This window comes from Macaca nemestrina, chromosome 7, assembly GCF_043159975.1.
Source record: "Macaca nemestrina isolate mMacNem1 chromosome 7, mMacNem.hap1, whole genome shotgun sequence".
Classification (NCBI taxonomy): Eukaryota; Metazoa; Chordata; class Mammalia; order Primates; family Cercopithecidae; genus Macaca; species Macaca nemestrina.
The window spans coordinates 32,225,988-32,236,977 of NC_092131.1; the positions used below are offsets into that span (position 1 = coordinate 32,225,988).

At 44.2% G+C, this 10,990-nt stretch overlaps 1 protein-coding gene across 1 annotated transcript; it reads left to right on the forward strand.

The window, feature by feature from the left end:
• Nucleotides 1–39: 39 nt before the first annotated feature.
• ERG28 (ergosterol biosynthesis 28 homolog) lies at nucleotides 40–10,236 on the forward strand. Its single transcript, XM_011765487.3, has 5 exons — nucleotides 40–379; nucleotides 3,579–3,742; nucleotides 6,130–6,220; nucleotides 9,233–9,351; nucleotides 9,486–10,236. The coding sequence occupies exons 2-5, from the start codon at nucleotides 3,610–3,612 to the stop codon at nucleotides 9,563–9,565; spliced, it is 423 nt and encodes a 140-aa protein (XP_011763789.1). The 5' UTR covers nucleotides 40–379; nucleotides 3,579–3,609; the 3' UTR covers nucleotides 9,566–10,236.
• The last annotated feature ends 754 nt before the right edge of the window (nucleotides 10,237–10,990 follow it).

Sequence of the window (10,990 nt, forward strand, 5' to 3'; positions counted from 1 at the left end):
CCCTGCCCTCAGCAGAAAGTCTTTTTTTTTTTTTTTCCGCTGTTTTTTTCTCCGCCCCTAAGAGGTTGACTCCAAACCCGGAGTTCCGCTAGGTCCAACAGGAGGGTTTACGGCGTGAGCGGCGTACCTGGGGAGAGGCTTAGGCAGCGGCAACCTCTGATTGGCAGTAAAGGGGTTCACTCCCCATCTCCTGCTCGGGCAAAACCAGGACAGCCAATCAGAGAGAGGACTAAAGGAAACGACCCAATCCTGGAGCAGGGCTGAGGGAGGGGGTGGGGACAAATGGCTCAGGTGGACTCCGGGCTGGAGCTGTCCTGGGGGAGCTTGTTTGCGGCGGCGGCTGCTGCTGCCACTGCTGTGCTGGGGGTCCGGTCGCCAGGTAAGGAGAATATGGGGGAGAAGAGGGATGTAGGTGTCTGTGTTGCTCCTGACTGAGAGGATCGGAGAATCTGGAAAAATAGAGGTGAGATGGAAGGAAGATACCTGGAAGGCAACCTTTTGGGGGGAAAAGGGTTCGAGAGGCGATGACAAGGGGGAGCTAGGAAGATGGAGAAGGCTGGTGAATTCAAGGAAAGAAGGAATGGATGAGCGAATGAGCAGCCACTATAAGCCTAGCACTGTACAAAGAGCCTTCACTTTTTCTCATATGATTCTTACAATAACCCTTCGGGTTGATATTTCTATCTCCATTTTGCAGATGAGGAAACCGAGACTGAAAAGTGTAAATGACTTGCCCAGGGTCACACAGCTACTAAGTGGTAGGGCCAAGATAAGAATCCCTCTCTCCTGATTAAGTTTTAACAGCACACCTATGCTGGGCTGGGCTGGGTTGGGCTTGGCTGGGCTGGGCCAGGGCCAGGACAAAATTTGGAAATAGATGTTATATACACTCTAGGAGGCCCTAAAGCTTTAGGGAAATTAGGTTGAGAAATTGGCAGAGCAATTCAGAAGTACTCAGGTTCTGTCCTCATCAGCTATCTGTTGGGATTCCTAAGAGCTTCTGTGAAATGGAAGGCGTACTTGTGCAGAAAAGTGGAGAGGTGCATTCATGCAGCTTTTCTAAACCCCGGAGGAGTCTCCTCTTGAGAGAGGGTGAGAAAATAAAGAGGATAGGTGGATCTTGGCCCAAGTGATAATGGCCTATGATATCCAGTAGACTCTCAGTCTCTGACAGAGACCACCTTTGTGATCAGCTCTCCCTGAAGGGTTCATCAATTCACCCTTCCTTCTCTAGATCTCTTTATTGCTTTTTTTTGGGGGGGGGAGGGTGTTTCACACTGTCTTGGACCATTGCTGACTTTAATATCTATCTCACTGGGTAGCATAGAACAATACCGAAATTTATATTGCCAAAGTGACAAAGAAAGCCTGTTAGTTTATTACCACTTCAGGCCCAAGAGGTTAACCTGACAACAGATAAACCATAGACTGAGAAAATAGTGATGAGGATGGGAAAAAGCCATTCCATTATTAGATTATTTATCTATTTTGGTTTTATTTAAATCAGACTAACTGAAATTACTACTCAACAAGAGTTGATCTAAGCCTTAAAAAAATAAAAGTCTGGGTGCTGTAGCTCACACCTGTAATCCCAGCACTTTGGGAGGCGAGGCCAAGGTGAGCGGATCACTTGAGCCCAAGTGGAGAGGTTGAGGTGGGAAGATCACTTAAGCCTTTGATTTCGAGGCTGCAATGAGCCATGACCACGCCACTGCACTCCAGCCTGTGTGACAGAGCAAGACCCTGTCTCAAAATAATAATAATAATAATAAATTTAAAAATAAAAAGTATGTAATCTAATTGTATTTTCTATACAACTTGAAGACAGAAGAGGATATGGTATGCTTTTCTTAATCAAAAAATGGGAACTTCATTAAAGTAGTCTCAAACAGTGAGGTAGCACTGCAGCAGTCCAACAGACCATGATTCTTATCTCAGCTCTGCTGACTTTGCTGTGTGACCTTAAGAAACTTGTTTAACCTCTCCATTCCAACCCTCATCTGTAAGATGGAAATATTAATAGTGCCTGCCTACCTCATTGTGAAGATTAAATGGTAATATGTGTTAGGTGCTTGGCACAGTTCATGGTGTAAGTGAACTGTGACCTATTATTATCTTGCAGCCCAACACCAAGATTGCTGTTTCCTTCACTATATAATTTTCTTACTAGTCCTAAAGTCACACGTTAACCTAAACAGGCACAATTTATAAATTTGGAAAAAGAAAAGAGGCTTTATCTCTTGCAAAGGGTTACAGCCACCCAACAGGGAAGAGTGCCTCCCACTAAGATCAGAGACAGGTGCTTTGAAGGAGAAGGGTTTGGGGTAGAGCTTTATGCTGAACAGGTTGGCTAAACATACATGTTCAACAGCTTACAGGAGGAACTATGAATATTCCTGAAGGTGGTCCTGACACGTGCATATTGAACAATCATGTGTAACCACATATGACCCCTGTTCACTTTGGAGTAGAGACCTAACATTTAAGTCTATCACGCCTAGGCTCTATGCGTCAAAAAGTCTTTTCAGGACACCAAGACACTCAAGTGTGTGATCTTGCTAAACTGGCCAGGAGCAGTCCACGGTTGGTGGTCTTATCTGGAGAAAGTTACTAAAATCAGTCTCTTGTCCAATCAAAGGTGTAGTTATAGCTGGTGGAATAGGGGTCATGTAGTCAGCCTCTGTGAGCTGGATGAGCTGTAATTGTTTTCATATTGCTTATCTCAAGCCAGTGCTTGTCTAGCTGCTGGAGAAAAAAAACCTTGTGGCAGAATATAAGTTTTATTCTTTAAATGTGGGAGTGTGTGACTTAACCCTTGCCTGGCATGGCCTTAGGTCTTGTTTATAATTTGGTACCTTATTGCACAAAGAATCTGTTCTGTCATTCTTATGATCTCTATTTTAACTTTAATGCTGGTAAGTTGCTGTCTCTAAACCTGAAAAAGGAAGGGATATAGCAGGGCATGTGAGACCTCCCATCTCGTCATGGCCAGGGGCTCAGTTTTAGGATTTTTCTGGGTTCCCCTAGGCCAAGAGGGCCTCTGTTCAGTCCGTGGTGGGCTTAGGATTTTATTTTGAGTTAACACACAGCAGTTTATTTTTAACTTTTAGATTGTTCTTCTAGTTTATGGAGCATGGTATACCTGAGAACCAGAGTCCAGAAAACCTAGGGATGTAAATAGTGACCTCACACCGTAAGTCCCACTCAAATGTATAAAGTTCCATAGGCTTGGAAGAATCTGTCATCAATAGCCTGGCAGGTGTCTGTGAGTATAGTTATAATCACCTTTGAGCTACTTGCATTACAAAGGAATGGCATGAAAACGTGAAGGTATAGAAGTAAAGATAGAGGACTGATTCCAACCCAGAAAAAGGAGGTCTGATTTAGGGTAATATTTTGCAGAAATTGCTTAGACAAAGACAAGTATTATGCCACTTATTGCAAAGTATACTGTTCATTCACCACTATTAGTGTGACTAAATATCTTTTTTTGGCCTGCTTCATTCTTCCTCCCTTCCTGCTTATGGTTAACATAGACTGGCCCTCATTGTCTCATGTCCTCTGCCTTTGTTTCCAAGGCAAAAAGCCCTCCCACATTTGAGGGGAGTCATGAGCCGTTTCCTGAATGTGTTAAGAAGTTGGCTGGTTATGGTGTCCATCATAGCCATGGGGAACACGCTGCAGAGCTTCCGAGACCACACCTTTCTCTATGAAAAGCTGTACACTGGCAAGCCAAACCTTGGTAAGAAATCAAAGAATTTCTGCATCCTTTGTAGGACTGGCCCTATGCTCTGGTTCCCAAACCAGGCTGTACATCAGAATAACCTAGCAAACTTCAACAAACACAGGTACCCATTTGCCTCACCAAACCTATTTATTGAACCTGGGTGGAGCTCAGGAATCCAGTTACTAAAAAACTTCCCAGATAATTGTGATGCTGCCTTAGCTAGCCTTTGGCAGCCACTGGAGTAATAGACTTTCTGGTGAGCACTTGACCCTTTTCCCCCCAAGCTTCTCTGCATACTTTTCATTCATTTTACACTACCCTGGGCAATTCGTGTATTTAAAAAAAAAAAAAAAAAAAAAAAAAGCATTATAAGGGCAAGTGAGGAAATAGACTTACTTGGTGACTCTGTGATGCCTCACTAGAAAGCCATAAAGAAGCTTTACATATATCTCAAAGCCCTCTTCAGAATCAAGTTAGGGCTTACATGACTCATATTCCATGTTACAGATGGAGAGTTATTAATTCAAGGTCTTCCCATGACATAGTCCCTGAGAAAATATTTAAAATCCCTTCCAGTTGGTCTCCCAAAATGAAACTTAAGAAGGCCCATGGCAGCCTTTCCTGGCTTCCTGAGCCTCTCTGCTGAGAGTGCTTGTCCGTTTCAGCTTGCACTTCATCACGCTGGTGTGTGGGGTAGTTTAAGCTGCAGCACTGTTTCACAGCAGATGACAATTCTGTGTCACATTTATAGCTAACCCAGATTCAGGCTCTGACCTAGCTCGTTTTTCTGCAGTGTCTGAGTATAAAATGAAATTAAGTAGGCTAAGGCTCATTTTAAGCAAAGCTCAGATATAATGAGAGTAAAGAACCTGGGAAAGTGAGCAGAATAATTCCATCTTTTCACCTTCAAATGCTGCCCTCAGGTGGTCATGGAACCCTATATAGATTCACAGATTTTTAGAGGTCATCTGGTCTAGCCCTTTGAGTTTAAAGTTGAGGCAAAGAAGTCCAGAGGTCATGTGACTTAAGGGCATATAGCTGAGCAGAACTTTGTGTGTGTGTGTGTGTGTGTGTGTGTGTGTGTGTGTGTGTGTATGTGTGTGTGTTCAGCCAGCACAGAAGTTGAAGCCGCCATCTCCCTTGTGATCTAGGGGCCTTCATGGTACTCTTCTGAACGTGGCAGTGCTCTAAAGTGTCCCACAGAATTTCACCTCATACCTAATCAGGTTAGGGCTGGTTGAGTACTCTTAACTAGAGAAAAGTCCTCAGTCTTCTCATAAGTAAAGCTGTCAAATTGGTTTATATAGAAGGTAGCTATCCAGGGCGAATGCTAGATATTTGGTTGGCATACGGAATCTTTTCTCACTACCATCTAATGGTCTTCAGTATTCTGAATTTGGGAGAGCCGTCTGGTTTTCCAAAGGCTGGAAAACTCCTTAAAGCCCAAGTAAACATTAGTAGACCTTTCAGTTGTCAATTTTGTCCCTTAAAAGTTATCTGATTCAGCAGGCAGTAGACCAGCAAAGGAAGTATCTTCCACTGTTTTGGCATCCCTGAGCCACTGGATGCCTTAGCTCAATGGTTTTGCATTGAAATCACCCAAGCGGGGAGTTTCTAGAAAATACTTATGCCTGGGGCCCTCCTCCAGAGAACACATATAGTTGGTCTGGTACCCAGGCCTTGTAATTTTATAAAACTGCCTCAGTTGACTGTAATAAATGTCCAGAGTCAAGAACCACTGTTATGGTGGAATATGACCTATACTTTCAGGGCAAGATACTTAATACAGCAATGTCAGAACAAAGCTACCAAGAGCAGGGTGCCCCCAGCAAGCAACAAAGAAACAGTGCTTTGTCCCACTGCCATGCATACAGGAAACCAGCCTGGTATTGGTTCATCCAACAACATAGATCTGGATGCAGGAAGAGACCCAAGCACTCACATATGTTAAAGACCATATGTGGGCATCTAAATTGGTCCCCAGTATCTCTGAGTTCTCTCCCGGATCAGCCTTGAAAGTCTACTGGCCTCCTGGGCATCTTGTATTTCCAGATCAGTCTCTACAACATTCCCCAAAACCTGTCCTGATCCAGATTGTCTTGGCTTTCAGGACAGAAGGGGTAAATTACTATATCTAGGAGTTATTTGCCTAACTGGGCTTTTTGTGGGTTTTCACTCTTGGAACTTGCCTTCCAACTGTAGACATTCGAAGAGAATCTGAGAAGTTCTCATTCTGGAATTCCTTCTAGTTCCCATGTTGCCACCAGGACCTCCATCCTGCCAGCCACAGAGAGGTCAGGTCCAGCTCCCTACCTCCCATGAACCACCAGTGAAATAGGAGGAGTTTGGAAGGAACCCCAAACCTCCCCTTCTCAACACTCTTGCTTTTTTCTGCTACACAGTGAATGGCCTCCAAGCTCGGACCTTTGGGATCTGGACGCTGCTCTCATCGGTGATTCGCTGCCTCTGTGCCATTGATATTCACAACAAGACGTATGTAAGGGAAGGAAGAACTTTAGCATCCTTTTGTTGGAAATCAGATGTGAGGCATACCTGTTACTTTGAGTAATGGGAACTGTTAATCATTTTAATGCATTAGCTTAGAATGTGGATAACAAAATACTCATAGGTTACATTCCCTCCAAGCCTAGAAAACATGATAGACCTAACAGGTCTTCATTAAAGTCTGAAAATTCTCTGGAACTGACATAGCAAACTGGCAGGCCATTATCCAGTGGCCTGCATCGTGCCCCTCCACTTCTTTATGAAAGAATCAGCCTTTCTTCTACTGAAGAAGTAGAGTGGTGTGCTCTTTTTAGAGTAGCCACCCACACTTACCTTTCTCACATTCCTCCTTAAGAAGCAGAAATGAACAGAAATCACGATCCATGAAAAAAGAGGAACCCACAAGTAAACCATTGTATGTGTATGCAGCGTCAGCAGGTGAGGGTGAAAGAGAGGCTAGGGCTCCTGAATTCTACCTGTCTTGGGTACTCAAACAGACCAGGGTGGAACAATTGCAGGCAATCAGAAGCCGTAACCGGCTCTGGCCACTGGAGGGGGCTCGAGCTTTCTTCCCAGCAAGAGTCATCATCACAATCTAGGTGGAAACAGTTTGTTCAGGTCACCAAGGGAGGCTATCAGAATGCCAGCTTCACATTAAGATGTTTTTCTGTCTTATCCAGGCTCTTGGCATCTGGGGAAAACAGGGGGTGGTAATATTTATTGACCTCCTCTTCTTATGCCAAGCTTTTATCTACATGATCTTGATTAAGTCTCTTCTTAGCAGCCCTGGAGGTCATGATTTTAATTCCTGATTTTGCGCATCTAAATATTAGAGATCCAATTAGTTTAAAGAAAGACTGATTTACGTGAGATTTGAAGCAGGGCTATTAGCCCTTTGATCTCTTCAACCTTATTATTTTTTTTTTTCCAAACTTGAAACTAGTTTACTTGTCCTAGACTGACACATACTTTTGGAAGCAGTGTGTTTAGTTCTGGCCGCAGTTTTGTTGGTAACTAGCTTTGCAGTAGCAAGTCCATTATTCACCTTGCTTGCACCTTGGCCTCTTCATCCATAAAATGAGAATAGATATCTGTTCTACCTCTCAGGGTGACTAAGAGGAAGGGAGGATTGAATAATCATTTTAAAGACCTGTACCATGATGAAGAATTGCTGATGAGTATAAGGGATATCTCTTTTGCTTGTTGTGCTTTTGAAGTGAGCAAACACAACCCAGACCTATCTTTTTTTTTTTTTTTTTTTTTTTTGAGACAGAGTCTTGCTCTGTCAGCCAAGCTAGAGTGCCGTGGCACAATCTCAGCTCCTTGCAGCCTCCACCTCCTGAGTTCAAGCCATTCTTCTGCCTCAGGCTCCCCAGTAGCTGGGATTACAGGCACGCACCTCCACGCCCAGCTAATTTTTGTATTTTTAGTAGAGACAGGGTCTCACCATGTTGGTCAGGCTGATCTCGAACTCCTGACCTCGTGATCCGCCTACCTCGGCTCCCAAAGTGCTGGGATTACAGGCTTGAGCCACCATGCCTGGCCTAACCCTGACTCATCTTTATCTCAGTTACCATTTACTTTCCCTTCCCCTCTGCCCACACAGGACAGCTGCAAATGCTGACTCCTGTTTCCAGCCCTTTCTAGCCTAGGACTTTGATCCATTCACTTCTGATATGCATTCTGATCCTATTCCCTCCCTAACTGGAGACTGAAAGTCAACACACATACATACCTGTTTCCAAATGGGCCAGGCACGGTGGCTCCCACCTGTAATCCCAGCACTTTGGGAGGCCAAGGCGGGCAGATCAATCACTTGAGGCCGGGAATTCGAGACCAGCCTGGCCAACATGGCGAAACCCCATCTCTACTAAAAATACAAAAATTAGCTGCGCGTGATGGCATGCACCTGTAGTCCCAACTACTCTGGGAGGCTGAGGCAGGAGAATTGCTTGAACCCAAGAGGTGGAGGTTGCAGTGAGCCGAGATTGTGCCACTGCACTCCAGCCTGAGAGACAGAGCAAGAGTCTGCCTCAAAAAAAAAAAAAAAAAAAAAAAAAAAGTATAAAAACATGCACAGGAGAGATACGAATCAAATGTAAGATACCAGTTACTTGTGGGGATGAGGAGAACAGGCTCAGAGCAGGATAAGGATACACAGGATGCTTTAACTCTACTCTGTAAGTTTGTATTTCTTAGAAAAGAGTCTCTGAAACAAAGTCTCAAGAGGTTAAGATCTGAGGGAGCTGGGTGTTGGTTGCATTGGTGTTCATTACAGTGTTCGGTAAATTTTTTGTATGTTTGAAGTATTTCATAATTTAAAAAATTTTTATACCTAAAAAAAAGATGTCAGCAACCAAAGTGATCAGTCACCTAGTAGCCTGTCTCTTCTCTACCTTATAGTCAAAGCTGAAAACCAAGTTCTCTTCCCATGAGGTTGTCACCATGTCCTCAATGTGACTGCTTTTCTAGGCTAAAACACAAAGTAACCAACGTATATTTCAAGAGCATCTAAAAGCCGCAGAGGTGTCCTTGCTCCTTACTCGTCATGAGGCCATTCATTCTGTGGCATCCATCATATAAACACCAACAAGTGCGTGGCCAGATGCCTGCCAGATGGGATTAGACTGCAGAGTCAACCAATTTGGATAAATAGAATATGTAAGCGTGCTGGATCCAAAGTTGTCTACACTGCCTGGGATTGTCATAATTCAGGCTCTGCTTTACTATAGCTGAGTTCACCACTTTGCTGAGACTTGGACATTCATTCTGGGTGCCCGAACCATTCTCCTCTCAGTTTAGCAGTTGAAACCTTCAGTTTTGCCCTAGATGAGAATGTTGGTGTGATCAAATAACCAGGTCTTCCTCAGGAACAAGTGTCCTTTCTTTTAAGCCTGAATCATATCCTGGGTTCTTATTTGTATGTATCAAGTCTGATAATTTTCCTCTGTTCTGAACAAACAGTAACATTGGTTCCCATTTCTGTCTGCTTCCTTGTAGGCTCTATCACATCACACTCTGGACCTTCCTCCTCGCCCTGGGGCATTTCCTCTCTGAGTTGTTTGTCTATGGAACTGCAGCTCCCACAATTGGTGTCCTGGCGCCTCTGATGGTGGCAAGTAAGCATCCAACCACCCTAGACCTCCTATAGGAACTGTCCCAGCTCGAGAGCTAGTACAGAGGGTGGACACAGGAGAGAGGGAAAAAAGGTGCTGTATTTGTGTCAGTCACTAATCTTTCCTCTGTATTTAAGGTTTCTCCATCCTGGGTATGCTAGTCGGGCTCCGGTACCTAGAAGTAGAACCAGTATCCAGACAGAAGAAGAGAAACTGAGGCCAGCATTACCACCTCCGGGACTTTATCGTCTTCCGCCTTGGCCATCTTCTTCCTTCATCATCTCTCCTCTTTAATTTCTTCTTTTCTGTTCCATCGTCAGCCCCTTTATTCACTTTTAGCCTCTTTGTTTTTTTAATTTTTAAAATTTAAAGATATGCATACAGAAAAGTATATAACATGTATGTACAATTTAAAGAATAATTTTAAAGTGAATACTATGTAACTCCATCCAAGTCAAGAAATTGCCAGCTCCTCGGAAACCCACTGTGTCTCCTTCCCCCACCTGCAACCTCTTTCCAGGATTCCCATTTCCAGCCTTCCCCTTTTTCCCTTTTATTTTCATGCCTTGATTTGACTTGTGTGGTGGGAACATGTGAACTATGAAACTTAAACCTGCTGCCCACCCAGAGCAGCTGTGACCAAGGGCTGCCTCAAGGGGTTGTCCACGCAGGTTGGGCTCCTCTCTGCTGCTGGACCCAAGACTCTGAACCTTCCAAGGGACAGGCAGTTCTTCTAAGAAGGGCTCCCCTGTGTGTGAGCAAGACCATGGCTCTCCCTCTGTCTACAGATGCATGAGGGTTGGAAGAGTCTGGGCTGTTTTTAGACCTTCTGGTCAGCTGTATTTGTGTAACAACTTTTGTAATAAATAGAAAAACCCTCTGCTCTGATCAGTCCTTGTACTTTGACCTCTGCTAAGACAAGAGCACGGCTGCCTTCTCTGAGCCCTAGGAGAATCACAGCTTTATGCCTGATTGAATACGCCATAGTGAGTAGGACAGCTCAAGACACAGGTCAGCCTGGCTGCCTCCAGCTCCTTATTGTCATTTGCTCACTCCTCTTGTATTCTTGAAGTCAAATCTTTTTTCGCACCTTCAAGATTCTACGTTCACAACTAAACACTAAGTGCCCTTTCTTGTTTCCTCCTAAAGAAGAAACAGATTCTTGAGAGAGCAGAGACAAAAAAATAGAACTAGGCAGCGTAGATGAAACAACTGCATGACATGGGAAGAAGACAGCTAAACCCCGAGGAGAATGCACTGGAATGGACAGTTGCTCTTATACCCTACCCAGAGGGCCTCCCCCAGCTGGACCCTCATACGCAGTGTGTGTATCCGAAAGGCCATCGCTATTTCAGCAAATATTTGTTGGGTACTTCTCCATGCCAGACATTTGGGAAAGAGAAGTGAACGACACAAGCAATGCCCCTCCCCTGTGGGCCTTACATTGTAGTCAAGGTAACAGAATCAACAAGCCAACACATGAATAAAGAACTACAAACAGTGATAAGAACTCTGACAAACACAAGGTATTTTGGTCAAGAAGGAATGTAGGGTGGGCATTGGGGAACATAAATTATCATCAGAAAGTCCTCCCTGGGGAGATGGGATTTTTTTGTTTTTTAGAGTCAGGGTTTCACTCTGT